Source organism: Dendrobates tinctorius, unplaced genomic scaffold (assembly GCF_039654945.1).
Source record: "Dendrobates tinctorius isolate UK_male_01 unplaced genomic scaffold, ASM3965494v1 ptg000138l, whole genome shotgun sequence".
Classification (NCBI taxonomy): domain Eukaryota; kingdom Metazoa; phylum Chordata; class Amphibia; order Anura; family Dendrobatidae; genus Dendrobates; species Dendrobates tinctorius.
Window position 1 is genome coordinate 9,045,871 of NW_027361806.1, and position 18,767 is coordinate 9,064,637.

General features: G+C 49.3%; 1 protein-coding gene across 1 annotated transcript in view; it reads right to left on the reverse strand.

Annotated features, from left to right (window-relative positions):
* Positions 1 to 18,767, reverse strand: part of USP24 (ubiquitin specific peptidase 24) — a 114,802-nt gene that overhangs the window by 58,112 nt on the left and 37,923 nt on the right. The window contains 8 exon segments of the mRNA XM_073544547.1: positions 1,527 to 1,634; positions 6,698 to 6,801; positions 6,891 to 7,005; positions 13,892 to 14,050; positions 15,023 to 15,097; positions 16,967 to 17,032; positions 17,488 to 17,553; positions 17,840 to 17,875. Coding sequence (XP_073400648.1) covers positions 1,527 to 1,634; positions 6,698 to 6,801; positions 6,891 to 7,005; positions 13,892 to 14,050; positions 15,023 to 15,097; positions 16,967 to 17,032; positions 17,488 to 17,553; positions 17,840 to 17,875 — 729 coding nt within the window.

An 18,767-nucleotide genomic window follows, 5' to 3' on the forward strand; every position in this document is an offset into this window, starting at 1 on the left:
ACCCACCCAAGGGCGTGTGTCTGAACACCCAAGATAATAAAGCCTGTGTGTGTGTGGCTTTGTGTAAAAGGACCTTCAGTGAGGTCATGACCATGTGATCTATACCTCACATGTGGGTGTGGTTACAAACCATATAATGTGACTGAGGTCTGGTCACAGGCGGAGAGTGCATGGACCTGATTGGTTTGTGTTTAATGTCCTGGAAGGCCTATGTGTTGGAAGGTGTGCTAACTTCCTGAAGAGCACATGGTGAGGCTCTGGACCTGGAGCCCGGTGTGTTGGGAGATCCTGGGAGCAGGATCGGATCCCTGAATAGCACCCGGTGAGGCCTGTGTGTTGGACGGTTCCAAGTGGGGACGCACGTCCTGAACAGCACATGGACAGGCCATGTGTGTTTGCAGAGTCAGTGATGGTACTGCATTGGGGGAGCTACTGTCCGTCTGAGGATCTGGACTGTCAGGTGGCCTGGTGAGCAAGTCATTGGCCAGGATGGTGATCCCAGTTCAGCAGCTTCCCTGGGGGAGAGCGTAATAACAGGAGTCAGCGTGTGGAGCAGGAGCTCCTGGAAGGTAACCCGGAGTAAGGTGAACTGTGTGCACTGACAGGGGGTCAGTTAATAAACTGTGCGGTCACCCATGGTAACTGGACGGAGTAAGGCCCAGCATGTTTAGAGACTGCAACCTAATGTCCTGTGTTGGTGCCTGTTGTGATCCATGGACATTAATGAACTGTTCGGCGTGCAGTCGCCCACGGTAACTGGACAAAGAGGTCTGGCGTGTTTAGTGACAGCATAGTAAAGCCATGTACTAAGAAATGTTATGGACTATGTGTTAAGCCTGTGAAGTGTTAACATGGCCTACAGTGCGGTTTATGATGGCATAATAAACTGCATTGGACTGTTTAAGTAAGAAAGTGTTCCTGTGTGCCTCAATATCGCAGCCAAGTGAGTGTCCTCCAATACAAACAGTGAGCACTATCTTACACATAATACACGAATAATAACAAGTCAATACACTTGGTCAGATACCCTAATGGTTCTGCATAACGGCACCACCATTAAAGGCATCTTTTAATTTGAAGGTGTTCGCCAACCTTCGGGTACAAGTTTGCAGTCACTATGTGCAGTACGCACTTTCAGGATTCTCCGGTGCTGGGAGTGTGACCACAACTGAGTTATGCATACAAGCCGACTAGATGGGTGCGGCCTCACTCAATGCGAGTGAACTGAGCTAGACAGGACACATTTAGTTGGAATGTGGCTGCAAGAATGAATGACCGCCCGCTCCCGGCGGTGAATTCTCACAGCGCGCACTGTACGCGATGTGAGGATTCAAAAGTCTGCAGTCACAGAGTGACTGCAGACTTGTACCCCAAGGCCCGACAACCCCTTTTACTATGGTTCTAACACTTACACCGTAAAAGTAGCACATCAGGCCTCCTGTATATAGTACATACTAGTACCCACAACTGAGGAGCAACACTGGCCCCAGAACCAATCAGGCCAGAGCAGCATCGGGCAACATTACCTTCTGAATAAGCACAAAAAGATGGTTGAGCTGCTCGGAGCTGAACTTTACAGCTGCAGCGGCAATGATGGTGTGGATATTTTCTATCACAGTGGATGATTGTCCTGACTGTTCAGAAAGGGAAAAGCGACAAAAGCTCTGATTAGCACAAACAGATCAGTGTACATACACACAGAGCATAGTTTATATGTAATATGCTAGTTAACGATTGACAGATGTTAAATGGGCTGGGGCAATTTAGAGGGCTCCTTCCATTCATTTGTATATGAGTTCTGTAGATCGTCGAGCTCAGTTTGCAAATGTGCTCAGCACATTGGGTTGCTTACCGTAAAATCTGGTTTCTCGGAGCCTTCATTGGGGGACACAGAAACTATGGGTGTATGCTGCTGCTACTAGGAGGCTGACACTATGCACAAAAAAAGGTTGGCTCCTCCTGCGCAGTATACACCCCACCGACCGGCACTATTTTCTTCAGTTAGTGAGAAAGCAGTAGGAGAAGTAACAAAACAGAATGAAAACAGGACAACTCAACTGTAATCAACAAATAACCTAAGAACAGGAGTTGCAGAATATGGGAGGGTGCTGTGTCCCCCAATGAAGGCTCCGAGAAACAGATTTCACGGTAAGCAACCCCAAAATCCTGTTTTCTCTATCGCTTCATTGGGGGACGCAGAAACCATGGGACGTCCCAAAGCAGTCCCTGGGGAGGGAAAAGCAAACTTCCATTAGGTCTGAGGACTCACCACCACCACCTGCAGGATCCTTCTGCCTAGGCTGGCGTCCGCCAAAGCGTAGGTGTGGAACTTGTAAAATTTGGCAAACGTGTGGATCGAAGACCAGGTTGCCGCTTTGCAGAGCTGCTGTGCAGAAGCTCTGTGGTGCACCGCCCAGGAGGCACCCACTTCCCGGATAGAGTGAGCTCCAATTCCAGGAGGGGGCACTCGATGCTTGACCCGGTAGGCCTCCAAAATTGCCGATCTGATCCAGCGAGCAATGGTAGCCTTACAGGCCGGCTGACCTTTCCGCGCACCATCTGGAATGACGAAAAGTGAGTCTGTCTTCCGCAAGGGAGACGTCCTAGCCAGGTAAACCTTCATCGCCCTGCCCAGGTCTAGCTTGTTCAAGGAGCGCTCCAGAGGGTGGATTGGACCCGGACAAAAGGACAGGAGAACAATGTCCTCATTTAGGTGGAAAGCGGACACCACTTTAGGAAGGAAGGCAGAGGCCGTAGGACCACCTTGTACTGATGGAGCACCAAGAAAAGAAAAGGGGGCGACAAGAAAGGGCTGCCAATTCCGACACGCGCTGGATGGAGGTGATGGCCACCAGAAAGGCTACTTTCCAAGAGAGAAGGGACAGGGAGACTTCCCTGAGAGGTTCAAAGTGTGACCGTTGAAGAGCCTCCAGAACCAGATTGAGATCCCATGGATCCACGGGAGCGCGGTACGGAGGTGCGGTATGAGCCACTCCCTGAAGAAAGGTTTTGACCTGCGGACGGGAGGCCAACGTCTTCTGAAAAAGAATGGAAAGCGCCGAAACTTGACTCTTCAAAGAGCTGAGGGCAAGGCCCGCATCTAGGCCTCTCTGGAGGAACGCCAGGACAGAAGGGAGAGAAAAGGACATAGGCGGAATGTCATTGGCCTCGCACCAAGAGAAATAGGCCTTCCATGAACGATAATAAATCTTGGAAGACGATGGCTTCCTAGCCCGGATCATGGTGTGAATAACCAGATCCGAAAAACCTGATCGTTTCAGGTGAAGTGGACCGTCCAGTTCTGGACCTGGAGGATCTGCCCTGGGAGGAGTGAGATCGCCAGGAGGGGGTGGGCCTAAAGGAAACCTTCTTCCTATCCTGACGGGCTTGCGGCCTTTGTTGGTTGGAAAAGGTCTCCGCCGTCGCGAAGCGGCGGAAGGGCCGGAAGAGCCGAAACTGACGCCTTGGAGGAGGTCTACAAGGCTTGTACTGGGGAAGAAGAGAGCTAGTGCCTCCAGTGGCGTCTTTAATAATTTGGTCCAGCTGGGATCCGAAAAGACGCGCTCCCTGAAAAGGCAGATTGGTAAGGGACTTCTTGGAGGACAAATCCGCCTGCCAAGCCTTGAGCCAAATTGTACACCGGATTGCAACCACGTTGCTGGATGCTTGAGCTGTGCAAGACGCGGCATCCAAGGAGGCCGAGACCAGATAATCCCCTGCATGGGATATCTGGTTGGCTAGCTCGGCCAATCGCTCTGGTTGGGCTTTATCCAGAATGCCCTGGTGGAGATCCTACGCCCAAGTAGCTATGGCCTTTGCTACCCAAGTGGAAGCGAAGGCTGGACTTAGCACCGTCGCAGCCGCTTCGAATGCTGACTTTGCTAGAGATTCTAGAGACGCCACACCTGAAATCGGGAGGACCGTGTTGTTAGAAAGTCTGGACACGGGAGCGTCAAAAGAGGGGGAAGCAGACCAGTTGTCGGAGAGGTCCTGAGAAAATGGATACAGCACGCCGAGGCGCTTCCCTCTTTGAAAGCGCCTGGTTGCATTTTCTCTTTCCCTGGTAAGGAGCTTGCCAAACTCAGAGTGCGAAGCGAAGACTCTGGAAGGTTTTTCTGCCCGTCTGAACGAAACCTCCTGATCTGAGGGTTTCGCAGGGGAGTCTGATTTCGAAGGTGTGGTTAATCGCTGCAATGAGGTTCTGTACTGTAACCTTCATGTCCGCGTCATGGTCCGAATCCAGCTCTAAAATCTCTTTAGATGGCGCATCCGAGAACGCTTCGCCTGACTCGGGTGAAGAGGCCCGAGAAGGAGACTGATGGGAAGGACTATGTGGTGGGATGGAGCGAGGGGAGGAATCCGGCCGGAGATCCTGCCTGGGTCTTTTGCGGCTCATGCTGGCTGGCTCAGATGGAGCGTCTTGTACCCTGTTGGATACTGCAGAAGTGTCCAGGGACAACTTATCAAGAACAGCCACTAGGGACTGACACACCTTAGTAAGATCCGCCACTGATTGAGAGAGAGAAGAAGCCCAGCCAGGAATAGGGGAATCACTCTCACGCGTAGCCATAGGGGGCTCCTGGGCGGCGGACTGAATGGGGTTGCTGCAGTCGAGGCATAGGGGAGTGGACTGACCTGAGGGAAGTTTGCGTTTGCAAGAGGAACATGCAAAGAACTTGACTAAAGTGCCCGTGGGAGCAGGGGGGCGTGCATGATCAGGCTTAGAGGTAGACATAATGAGAGACAGTCACTGAAGGAGTGCCGGAAGGTTGGGGGACAGGGAGGAGGGTGTCAGTCTGCAGAAGCAGAGCTACTCAAGGTCCGTTGTTCTGTGGATAACCCCAGTAAGAGATGCTGCACGGCTCGTCTTTATTTGCAGGGCCGCAGCAGAGTGCAGTGTCCGGCTGACAGGCAGGAAAAATGGCGGCCGCCTGAGGAATAAGAGAAGGAAGCGCGCTTTTCCTGAGAGGATGATGGGCGGAACTAACCGCCGCGCTGAGCAAGATACCGCCTGCTGGAAAATGAGGGCTGAGCGCCGCCTCCGGGCGCCTAGGAGCAGGAGGAGAGGCGGTGGGCGGGCCTAGAACGAGCGGGAAGGAAGCCCGCCTGAGAATGACGGCGGGGGGCAAGGCCGTGACGCTGGAGTAGGCCTAAAATGAAGCCGGGGCCTAAATTAAATGCGGCGGCTGCCTGTCAGAGCGGGGCGGCGCGGAGGTGGCGCAGCACAAACGCTGCTGACTGAAACATGGCCCGGGGAGAAGAAAGCGGGCTGTGGGGCAGAAGCGGAGGCTGCCTGGAGGCGCGGGGCGGCCGCGGAGGCTGCCTGGAGGCGCGGGGCGGCCGCAGAGGCCCGCAGCACTGCCGCAGCAACCGCTCCTAAAGAATCCCTGACACAGCGAACGACCGAGGAGGATGCGAATGGAGGCCCTATACTTACCTTGTCCAGGACCCGTAACCTGTCATGAATAAAGGTACCTGAACCTCCTGCTTGTCCTGATAGAAGTATGTCCGCGCCTCATCCAAACAGACAGGCTCTGGTTGGCGAGAGACGGGAGACGAGGACCATCTGGAGCGCTGACACGTACCAGTGTTGGCGGCCGCCTGAAAAGGCTGTTGGTCCTGCATCAGAGAGCTGTGAGGATACGGGGTCGCAGTACACGCCGTACTCACAGTCTCTTTGTGGAACTACAGATGTGACTATTCACTCTGTATCCCTCCTGGAAAAACTGAAAAGGAAACGACGCACACTGAGGTAGATATGGGTCTAATGAAAGACCCGTGTCCACCTCCTACTGACACTAAGCTAAACTGAAGAAATTAGTGCCGGTCGGTGGGGTGTATACTGTGGAGGAGGAGCTAACTTTTTTTGTGCATAGTGTCAGCCTCCTAGTAGCAGCAGCATACACCCATAGTTTGTGTCCCCCAATGAAGGCTCCGAGAAACCAGATTTTACGGTAAGCAACCCAAAAATCCTGTTTTTCAGGACACCTATCCAGAAAGATCGCTGAGCACATTTGCAAACTGAGCTCGACGATCTACACCCATGGTTTCTGTGTCCCCCAATGGAGCGATAGAGAAATAAGATTCGACATTGTCAGCCATTTATGGCATACATTAGAGATGAGCAAAAAGATTTACAGGACCCTGGGTCCAGCGACCATATAGGTAGTCCAAGTCAGCCAGGCCACCCTTCAAACCACTACCTACCTGCCAACATACCTCTGGCCTCTTCCGATTAGTAGGCCTGGTGTAACATCATGAGTGGTGCGCTGGGCCTACTAAACACAAGAGACGCCAGGGATGTCGGCAGGTAGGAGGAAGCTTGCAGGGCTATACAGTATTGACGTGGCCGGTGGACCAGGGTACTGCTCAACTGCAGTATACATATAGCTAGTATGCAGACCCCATTAAGAAATTAAGCCAGCAGCAAGAAATCGTTATAAAAAAAAAAAAAAAAAAGGAGCAGAACATTACTTACATGTTAGATCTTCTGCCCTCCAGCCTCGAAGCTGGATGTGGCTTAATACAGATTTATGAATAAGTTGTATGTTGCAGACTTCCCCCAGCGGTGGCTGAAGGCAGCTTGTATTTTATTTTATTGATAAGTTGTATAATGATATGATGTGATAACCCTTTAATACTCGCAAGACGCAATTAGGCTGCGAAATGTTAACAATTGAGAAAATGCAAACAATACCTGAATCTTCCAGATTTTGGAAAGCTCATCCAACGACAATTTACTGCCAAGCAGTTCAATGATTCCCTTTATCCGGTCACAGTATTGTGCCTGGTCGATATTACCTGATGAGAGCAAAAGATGAGGGATTTAGCAGTTTGGCATAGAGGAGTCTTTTCCCAGACATCACCCCTCCGCCCCTGGAAATACAGACCTTCCAGCGCTATTGACAGGACAGAATTCTCTACCAGCCAGTCTAGAAGCCGGTCTGTGTCTATGGCATTCTTCACAGATTTTGATAAAGTGCTGTCTTCAATTAATTTGGTTACCTCAAAAAAGAAATGTACAAATGTATAATTAGAGTGAGGCCTAAAATGGTGAAAATAATACTAAAATCCTTTTAGTGACTTTCGTGGCGATTATTAAACACATGGAGACCCATAACATAGCTGAAGAGCTCGCATTCGCTTTTCTGAATAGATGTTTCAGCCTTACAACATTTATTTATACAGTGTGGGTCCCTAAATCTTCTGCAGATTGGTGAGGGTCCGGGTCCTGAGACCCCCCACTAATTGATCAAAACACTGTTGCAAAGCGATAACCTCAGAAGAAGAGTGCCATTCTGGAAACAATAATGGTGAGGGTGTCAGACCCCCACTCAACTGAAAATGATGACCTGTACTGCAGATAGCTCATCAATATCACAGTAGTGAAACATGTTAATCTACCTTTGAGTATATTTTTTTTCTTGCTTACATGCATGTATTTTTGGCTAAAAGTCATTTTTGTGAAAAAAAAAAATTATACACCCTTTGCCTTCTGTAGTCTCTCTGTATTGCACTGTATACTGCTAACTGCAAAATGGGTAAACTAAGAATCTGTCAAGTGAGCTTGTTCTGATCTCTTATCTGTCTCCTCTCAGCTGATCTATAACTACAGACCACATCAAAGATGAATGCGGCAGAGAAGAAAAGAGCATGTAAAAGCCAAACAGTGCAAAATTATTAATGTAACCTAATATTACCCAAGTTTAAAAACTATATTTCTCTATCGCTTCATTGGGGGACACAGAAACCATGGGTGGTGTATTCTGCTGCCACTAGGAGGCTGACACTATGTACAGAAAAACGTTAGCTCCTCCTCCGTAGTGTACACCCCACCGACCGACACTAGTTTCCTCAGTTTAGCTTAGTGTCAATAGGAGGTGGACACGGGTCTTTCATTAGACCCATATCTACCTCAGCATGCGTCGTTTTTCAGGTTTTGCAGAGGGATACAGAGTGATTGGTCACATCTGTAGTCCCACAAGGAGGCTATGAGTACGGCGTGTACTGCCACCCCATATCCTCATAGCTCTCCACGGAAGGATCAAGAGCCCCGAGCACGGACGCATGTCAAGCGATCCAACTGGTCCTCTTCTCCCGTCTCCCGCCCACCAGAGCCTGTCGGTCTGGAAGAGACGCGGACATCCTTCGGCTGGATGATAGCGGTACACTTCCTTCCACAGGTACACAGAAGACACTGAAGAGCGGCAGGACTAGGTAGAGGGTAAGTATGGGTTCCCTGAGTAGCATTTCCCCCCCTCAGCATCCTCCCCGGCTGCACTTATCTCAGTGCTTGTTAGCAGCCGGTCTGCAGTCATGGCTCCTTTTCCCCCCAGGTGTCTCGGTCCCGCTCAACAGCCCCTTCCTCTCCCTGAATCTCCTCACCTCCCCAGCTGCACTTTTCTCAGGGCTCGTTAGCAGCCGGGCTACAGGCTTGGCTCCACTGAGGAGCGATCGCCGCTGCAGTGCGGCGCTGCCTCCGTGCCGCCCCGCGCTTCCAAGCGGCCGCCGCATGTACTACAGGCCCCGTCTTCAGTTTGGGCCTACCTCGGCGTCGCGGCCACACCCCCCGCCTTCTTCCTCAGACGGGCTTCTCTCCCGCCCGTTCTAGGCCCGCCCACCGCTCTCTTCCTCGGTGTCTGCGTTCCGGGGGCAGCGCTCAGCCCCCTACCCTGCCTATAGGCAGCGGGCGGTGACATCTACCGCCTCCTTACTGCGGTCAGCCCCGCCCCCTCCTTCCCCCTGTCTCCTCAAGGAAGCGCGCGCTTTTTTTCTACCCGACTCTTCTCAGGCTGCCGCCATTTTCTCAGCCTATCAGCCGGACTCCGTCTCCTCCATCAGGGGCTCTGTAGATCAAGTCAAGCTGTGCAGCATTGGGGGACACAGCAAGCGTTTGCTGGAAGCATCTACAGGACACCGGACCGTAAGCTCTGCTCTGCAGACTGACTCCCTCCTCTGCCTCCTGTCCCCTAACCTTCCGGCACCCCTCATTATGTCTAACTCTAAGCCTGATCGTGCTCGTCCCCCTTCTTCCATTTGCACGTTAGTCAAGTTTTTTGCATGTTCTTCTTGCAAACGCAAACTTCCCTCAGGTCAGTCCACTCCCCTCTGCCTTGACTGCAGCAATCCCATTCAGCCCGCCGCCCAGGAGCCCCCTATGGCTCCACGTGAGAGTGAATCCCCCATTCCTGACTGGGCTTCTTCTCTATCTCAATCAGTGGCGGATCTCACTAGGGTGTCTCAGTCCTTAGTGGCCGTTCTTGATAAGTTGCCCCTGGACACTTCGGCAGGATCCAGAAGGTCACAAGAGGCTCTATCCGAGCCAGCCAGCATTAGCCGCAAAAGGCCCAGGCAGGATCTCTGGCCAGAATCCTCTTCTCGCCCTATCTCACCACATAGTCCTTCCCAGCAGTCTCCTTCCCATGCCTCCTCACCCGAGTCAGGCGAAGCGTTCTCGGATGCGCCATCCGAAGAGATTTTAGAGCTGTATTCGGACCATGACGCGGACATGAAGGTTACGGTACAGAACCTCATTGCAGCGATTAACCACACTTTCGAGATCACAGACTCCCCTGCGAAACACTCAGATCAGGTGGTTTCTTTCAGAAGGGCAGAAGCACCTTCCAGAGTTTTCGCTTCTCACTCGGAGTTTGGCAAGCTCCTCACCAGGGAAAGAGAAAATCCTACGAGGTGCTTTCAAAGAGGGAAGCGTTTCGGCGTGCTGTATCCATTTTCTCAAGAGCTCACCGACAACTGGTCGGCTTCCCCCTCTGTAGACGCTCCCATGTCTAGACTATCTAACAACACGGTCCTTCTGATTTCAGGTGTGGCGTCTCTGAAGGATTCTAACGACAGGATCATAGAATCCTTAGCAAAGTCAGCATTCGAAGTGGCTGCAACGGTGCCAAGTCCGGCCTTTTCTTCCACTTCGGTAGCAAAGGCCATAGCTACTTGGGTGGAGGATCTCCGCCAAGGCATTCTTGATGGAGCCCAACCAGAGCGATTGGCCGAGCTAGCCAACCAGATTTCCCACACAGGTGAATATTTGGTCTCTGCCTCCTTAGATGCCGCGTCTTGCGCAGCTCAAGCGTCCAGCAACGTAGTTGCAATTTGGCGTACAGTTTGGCTCAAGGCTTGGCAGGCTGATTTGTCATCAAAAAAGTCTCTTACCAATCTGCCTTTTCAGGGAGCGCATCCCTTTGGATCCCAGCTGGACCAGATTATTAAGGACGCCACTGGGGGCACAAGCTCTCTTCTCCCTCAGGCCAAACCTCGTAGACCCCCTCCAAGGCGTCAGTTTTGGCCCTTTCGGCCTTTCCACCGCCTCGCTACGGCAGAACCCTTTTCCAACCAACAAAGGCCGCAAGCATGCCAGGATAGGAAGAAGGTCTCCTTTAGGCCCACTCCCTCCTAGCGATCTCACTCCTCCCAGGGCAGATCCTCCAGGTCCAGAACTGGACAGTCCACATCGGCATGACTATCAACAAAGCCCCGAGGCACCTTCCCAACTGGGTGGCCGACTCCTTTTTTTCAGGGACGTCTGGCTTGCCTCGGCTTGCCTCGGTGGAAGACGCTTGGGTCAGAATACAAGATGTAGTTCGTTTCTCGGCCCCGGGATCGCCTCTTCGAGTCCTGACCTCCAAAAGACCCCGCCCTAGTTCCAGGTTTCTTTGCATCCATCGCCTCCCTTCTCAGCTCCGGGGTGATTGTGCCCGAAACAGAACGATTCTCAGGGTTTTACTCATCTGTTTGTAGTGCCAAAAAAAGGCGGCGCGGTTCTACTGAACAAAAGGGTCCGCCTGCGACATTTCAGGATGGAGTCCCTTCGTTCAGTAATCGCTTCCATGGAGGCGCAGGAATTCATGTGCTCAATAGACATTCAAGATGCCTATCTGCATGTCCCCATTTTTCCCAGGCATCAGAAATTCCTGCGTTTCGCTATTCATCAGGACCACTACCAGTTTGACGCCCTGCTGTTCGGTCTCGCCACAGCGCCCAGAGTGTTTACAAAGATCATGGCGGCGCTGATGGCCCTGTTGAGGGTCAGAGATCTCGTCTTCTTTCCATACCTCGACGACATTCTAATCAAAGCTCCTTCTTTTCACCAGACTCTCCAAAGTCTTACCATCGTTCTCGACACCCTGTCCAATTTCGGGTGGCTCGTAAACAAAAGAAAGTCCTGCCTTGTTCCGACTCAACGGCTTGTGTTTCTAGGCTTATTGTTCGACACCCGTCGATTAAGGGTCTTCCTCCCAGAAGAGAAGATGATCTCTCTGCGGCGAGATGTATGAGCGCTGCAGAGCTCACAGCTTCCATCTTTCCAGTCTGCCATGAGAGTCTTGGGAAAGATGGTGGCGACGGCCGAAGCAATTTCCTTTGCTCAGTTTCATTCGAGACCGCTTCAACAGGCCATCCTGTCTCGGTGGAACAGGTCTGTTCTTTCCCTGGATCGGCCAATTCGCCTTTCGTCCCGGGTTAAACAGTCCCTCAATTGGTGGCTAACGTCACCTCTCATTTCTCTAGGCCGGTCATTCCTTCCGATTCACTGGCAGATTGTGACAACGGACGTCAGTCTTCTCGGCTGGGGGGCAGTGTTTCGTAATCAGACTGTTCAGGGCCGGTGGTCAACTCAAGAGACAACTCTGCCGATCAACATCCTCGAGATACGTGCGATTTTTCTGTCTCTCATTCTCTGGGAAAGGCTTCTCAGGGGTCTGCCAATCCGGATTCAGACAGACAATGCCACAGCGGTGGCATATGTCAACCACCAAGGGGGGACACGGAGCTCCTCGGCTCTAGCGGAAGTGTCCAAGATTCTCCACTGGGCAGAGGGATCACAGTCCCAGCGATATCCGTCGTGCACATTCCCGGTGTGGACAACTGGGCCGCCGATTTTCTCAGCCGCGAGGGTCTCGCGGCGGGAGTGGTCCTTACATCCGGGCGTCTTTCATCAACTTTGCCGTCGTTGGGGGACTCCGGACGTAGATCTGCTGGCGTCTCGCCTGAACAGAAAGGTCCCACAGTTCGTATCCAGGGCCCGAGATCCTCTCGCAGTGGGCGCCGATGCTCTGACCATTCCCTGGTCTCAGTTCAAGCTCCCCTATCTGTTTCCTCCCCTTCCTCTTCTGCCCAAGCTGCTGAAGAAAATCAAGGCAGAAGGGGTACCAGTCATCCTCATCGCTCCGGATTGGCCCAGAAGGTCTTGGTTCGCGGACATCGTCAACCTTCTCGCGGACACCCCTGAAAGCTTCCAGACAGAGCAGATCTGCTGTCTCAGGGTCCAATCTGCCACCCCAATTCTCTGCCACTCAATTTAACGGCATGGCTGTTGAGACCGCGATTCTAAAATGGTCAGGTTTTTTGGATCGGGTTATCCACACCATGATCCGGGCTAGAAAGCCATCGTCTTCCAAAATTTATTATCGCACGTGGAAGGCTTATTTCACTTGGTGTGAGGCCATGACATTCCGCCCATGTCCTTTTCTCTTCCTTCTATCCTGGCGTTCCTCCAGGCAGGCTTGGATGCGGGCCTTGCCCTCAGCTCTTTAAAGGGTCAAGTCTCTGCGCTTTTCATCTTTTTCCAGAAGATGTTGGCCACCCGACCACAGGTCAAGACTTTTCTTCAGGGAGTGGCTCATGCGGCAGCACCTCTGTACTGCGCTCCTGTTGATCCATGGGGTCTCAATCTGATTGTGGAGGCTCTTCAAGGTTCACCCTTAGAGCCTCTCAAGGAAGTTTCCCTATCGCTTCTCTCCTGGAAGGTAGCCTTTCTGGTGGCCATCACCTTCATCCGGCGCGTGTCGGAATTGGCGGCCCTTTCTTGTCGCCCCCCTTTCTTAGTGCTCTATCAGGATAAGGTGGTCCTGCGGCCCCAGCCTTCCTTCCTGCCTAAGGTGGTGTCCACTTTCCACCTAAATGAGGACATTGTTCTCCCGTCCTTTTGTCCGGGTCCAATCCACCCGTTCGAGCGCTCCTTGAACAAGCTAGACCTGGTCAGGGCGATGAAGGTCTACCTGGCAAGGACGGGTCCCTTGCGGAAGACAGACTCACTATTCATCATTCCAGATGGTGTGCGGAAAGGTCAGCCGGCCTCTAAGGCTACTATTGCTTGCTGGATCAGATCGGCAATTTTGGAAGCCTACCGGGTCAAGCATCGAGTGCCCCCTCCTGGAATTAGAGCTCACTCTACCTGGGCAGTGGGTGCCTCCTGGGCGGTGCGCCACAGAGCCTCCACGCTGCAGTTTTGCAAAGCTGCAACCTGGTCTTCGATCCACACGTTTGCCAAATTTTACAAGGTCCACACCTACGCTTCGGCGGACGCCAGCCTAGGCAGGAGGATCTTGCAGGTGGCGGTGGTGAGTTCTCAGACCTAATAGAAGTTTACTTCTCCCTCCCCAGGGACTGCTTTGGGACGTCCCATGGTTTCTGTGTCCCCCAATGAAGCGATAGAGAAAACAGGATTTTTGGGTTGCTTACCGTAAAATCTGTTTCTCGGAGCCTTCATTGGGGGACACAGCACCCTCCCATGTTTTGCAACTCCTGTTCTTTTGTTGTTTGTTGGTTACATTTGAGTTGCCTGTTCTGTTCTTGTTCTATTTTGTTACTTCTCCTACTGCTTTCTCACTGAGGAAACTAGTGCCGGTCGGTGGGGTGTATACTGCGGAGGAGGAGCTAACTTTTTTCTGTACATAGTGTCAGCCTCCTAGTGGCAGCAGCATACACCCATGGTTTCTGTGTCACCCAATGAAGGCTCCGAGAAACAGATTTTACGGTAAGCAACCCAAAAATCCTGTTTTTAGATGCGAATGCAAGAACAGTAATGTAAGAAAAAAAAGTCTCAAGAGGTGAACACCACCTTTATAAGCTCGAGTCATTAGGAGGGGGCTCTTACCTCTTTTAGAGAATTCATTTTTGCGCTGAAGTGAGGAGACTTGAGCATTCGGAGTAAGATATCCAGCCTGAGGTCGTCCACAACGTTCACCAGATCTGGCTGAAAACGCATGCAGAGTAATTTGATGGCAGAAAGAAGCTCAGGGATACTGACCAGTCTCTGCGGGGACATGGAGAACAGACAATTGTTATGTTCGACAACAAACCTCTAAAAAAATAATAGTAACAGTAATACAGTAATAGTAATAATAATAGTCATAGTAATAATACTAGTAATAGTAATACTAATAAGACAAAAAAAATTGAATATAAAACCTTGAATTGCCCTCTGTAATAGTTTTTTTTTTGCAATATTTACTATAGTTCCCAAAAAAGTTGTCACCTAAATTGTAAACATTTGCAGTTTTGCAACCATAGGGGAGAGGCTGCGTCGCTGCCAATCAGACCTCGCAAAAACAATCTGCTCTCAGGAATTTTGGAAAACCCCATTTAATCATTTGCAAAATGTGCATAAAACCCCATCAGGCGTGCTGTGTAAACAAGCACCACACTGCTATATTAACTAAAACTAGAGCCGACACGTGATTATCTGCATTAATGTGAAGTACACTGAAGGGGAGTTTTCTTATGTGGTTCCCCCTAAGAGAAACTATAGGGGATTTCTGACTCTACAGAAATAAAGCGTAAACATTGAATAATAAAACATTTCCAACCTAAATTGCTGTGTGCGATAATTTCTTAAGATTCAAGATCTCTGCCTGCAGTCAGTTACTTTTCAGAGGCCGGATACATCAGTGTGGATCATATGTCCAGTCCTGATCTCCAGGCTGATGTCTGCTACCACCAGTCATACTACACTGTAACGACTCGTCAGCTGTGTGAGCTAGGATAGATCTGGGTGGGAAAGGGGGTTATACAGTCTAAAAGTTTCCTCATCCACTGTCAGCAAGCACAAATCCTGACAATGCTGAGGAAACAAACACAAAGTTGTAAAACGTCATACAACAATTCATCTTTATTTACATAAAACCCCTTCTGTGCCGAATTGGAGTCAGCAACGTGCACTCCTCCAGTGGAACTCCAGTTATTGTAAAACTACAAGTCCCAGAATGCCCTGACAGCATAACATTACCTTGTCCTTGAGATCCTTTTCTTCCACGTTCTGCACGTACTTTATCATATTGTGTATCACTCGGTCCAGCATTGTCTGACAAGGAGAGAAGCAGAGAGCATTTAAGGGAATCTATCATTAAAATCTTTTTTCCTATACGTTATTTCACCTTAAACAAAATGGGAGTCCTGGTCCTGATCACCCCTAAAGACTAGGCACAGGCACTCATTTCTGCAAGCAGCGCTGTGCTCACGTATGAGCGGTGCATAGACCCAGCCTGTACACTGATTTGTCTTTGCACTAATCTGAGTGATGCTGCTTGGGGGGTCTCAGGACCCAGACCCCTGACCAAAAAAAAAAAAAAAAAAAAAGCAAAATGAAAGAATAGCCAAAACATATCAACGGATTACCACATAGCTTATTCCAAAGACCTGAGGTCACCCGTCTGTAAAGGGGATCACAAAATCACGCAATCTGGTGGGTGAGAAGTAGAGGCTGATCACAAAAAATAGTATGTACACTACGTAACACCATATTTATGGTTTGCGGAATAAAAAAAAAAAAAATAAAGTTACAAATATGTAAAAGGATTGTAGATAATGAAAGATTCTCAGCAATGGAAACATCCATTCTTTACGCTGCAAGGCTGCTTTTAAAAAAAAGTACAAAACTGCGCAAATAAATGCCTCCATAACAGGGCAGTTTTTATTGCGGGAAGGGGGGGGGGGGGGGTTTGGGGGTTGACCGAAGCAGATTAAAGTGCTATTTACATGCAGCTGCCGATGGTCAGTGACTGACAGATGAAAAACAGCAGTGATCTACTTTAAAATCATATCAAGATGGTATTACTCACCATCTCGTCTAGCTTTTATCAACCCTTCCACCTCCCCTCTCTGTTGGAGGGATTACGGGCAACATGGTAGCCTTTCCCATTTATTTTGGTTTTGTCCACGTCTTCGCCTTTTTTGGGACGACATCTCCTCTCTTATTTCTCATATTTTAAATCAATCAGGTTTTTCACTGACTCCTCAGTTCGCCCTGCTCTCGTTGGATGCAAGTCGTTTGAATCCTTCTGTTAGGAAATTGGTTATTCATTTACTTTTGGTTTCTAAAAATGAAATTGCGTTTTATTGGAAATCCACTCGAGTGCCCTCTTCACTCGATATTATTGCAAAGCTGACTTTACACAAATCATAGGAGCAAAAATTGGCATTGCTGAATGGCTGTCTTCCTTCCTTTATAAAGAAATGGTCTCGCTGGCTGGAAATGTTTCCATGAGTTGTTCTTATTATTTATAGTCTGGTTGTTTTTTATTTTTTCTTTCATGTGTCGTGAATGCCTCATGATATTGCATTTATGTATGCTCTGTTATAAAATGTTAATAAAATTGTTTGGAAAAGAAAAACAGCAGTGATTGGAGAAAGCTCATGTACAGGCAGATGCTGGCAATATAAGACAGTCGGCATCTGCCTGGAAATGATGTAGGCTCAGCTTCTGAGCTCGCCCCATAAATGTGTGACATACATATATACATCACCTGTTGTGGAAGGGGTTAAAGGGACATTTCAATTTTAGCCATAAAGACGGCTGATTTGCCATAACTTGTATTAAAGTGAACGGGAGCTCTGACGCTCGGCTATTTCTGTGAGTCCCATAGACAATGAATGGAGCAGCTACAGTCTAAAAAGTTAGTTCGGAGCCCATTTCTCCGGATCAGTGAGGTTTTCAGCAACTAGTTCTCGCTGTTCCACGTTTCCTTTAATGGCCCCTTCTAAGCTACAGAACCATGGACGAGAAGGTGAACCTTGCCTAGAGGACATGGGGCCACTATAGTCATCCCATCATGGACCCCACAAGTGGCAGGCTCCTCCAGCTTAGGACAACCATTCATCATCAAAATCAAGTTGCACTGATCTTACAGTTATGATTTTTTTTAATCAAAACTAACAGAAAAAGGTCCCGTACCTGTACAGTAGAGGAATTGAGGTATTCTGCACACACGCCAAGAGGTTGAACCAATGCTGAAACTTCCTGTACAAAAACATCACAGAAAGGAATAAATGCTGGTGCGAAATGTTTCTGCAACATAACAGAAAATTCAAGTGCAAACACCGTACAATGCAGCTGGGGGGGAATATGGCTACACTCAAAGGTGCAAATTGCATCATGAAACCACTATCCAACAGAGGCCTGAAAGGTGCCGGACTCTGATACATTAGGGTTAATCTGCAAAATTTAAAGGGGTCGTCTCCATTAATAACACTCGTCCAGAGGCCAACTATGAGCAGCTGGTTGTGACAGTAGTAATATGAATATACACCATGAATATATTAATATACACGACGGCCGCTGGAGCTCCTCTGTGTGACGGAGATTGCTGCATTGGTCAAATCAGGGCAAGAGTTCACTGACAGCAAGCATAGATTTAAAAAAAAAGGTGATAAATTGATTTATCTGTAAGAAAATATGGACTGAATGAGATTTACCGCAAGTTCTATTTCTTCAGAGTTCAGTTTCGTCTGAATGGCTGTTAAACCGCCAAGTTCTCCAAACTGCAGAATCAAGAGAGGCAGGAGAGACAATTATCAAAACTGATCTATAGCAATTATTACTCCAAGCATGCAACCTGCATCAGGGGACAACTCTCAACACTCCCATTCCCAGATGGTGTCCTCAAAAACAAGTTTTGGTCCCCGACTAATGTTCCCATAAGCAGCCATTATTACGGATACTGACAGAGATCCACAGATGGGAGCGGAGCTGACAGAACTAAAAGGTGACATTCTCTTTTAAATAACTTATATTTCAGTATCAGAACCCAAATTTTCCACTACTTACCCTGTTCACGAGGTCCACCAGCCACCCGTGCGGTTCCTGTGAAAGGCACAAGGAAGTAGAAATAATGGAAAAGATATAGAAATTACATGAGACGTTATCAATTTAATACATGTGATTTAGCTAGTGCCAGGTGCTGTAAATTCATGGAACAAGGAAGGAGCAGGCACAGGGGCTGTTCAACACCATCACCAGTGGATGCCATACAGTCATGGCCAAAAGTGTTGGCACTATTTAAATTGTCCCAGAAAATGAAGTACTTTACCCAAAAAATTATTGCAAATATAAATATATATAAATTTTTTTTTATACACAGGTTATTTCCTTTGTGTGTATTGGAACACCACAAAAAAGAACAGAAAAAAAGGGATTTTTGGTACTCACCATAAAATCTCTTTATTGGTGCTTTCTTTGGGGGACACAAGTAACCAGGGGACGTCCCAAAGCAGTCCCAAGGGTGGGAACACAAAGAATGCAAAGAAAACAGACTTAGGTTGGCCAGTGCGTAACTGCCACCTGCAGCACCTTCTTTCACAGGCCTGCATCAAACGAGGCATGGGTATGAACCCAGTAAAACCACCCAGGAAGCCCCCACCACCCGATTAGAGTGAGCCTTTATTCCCGGAGGAGGCTGTTTGTCTTGAACGCGGTATGCCTCCAATATTGCCGAACGAATCCAACTGGCAATAGAGGACTTAGAAGCTGGGAGCCCCTTACAACGACCGTCAGATGACAAACATGGAATCAGAGTGGCAAAAGGGAGCAGTCCTTGAAAGGTAAGCTCGGAAAGCTCTGACCACATCCAACTGGTGTATGGATTTTTACAGGGGATGGACCGGAGAGGGACATAGAGACGGAAGGACAATATCTTCATTAATGTGAAATTAAAAGACCACCTTAGATTAAGAAGGAAGGAACGGATCTGAAAACC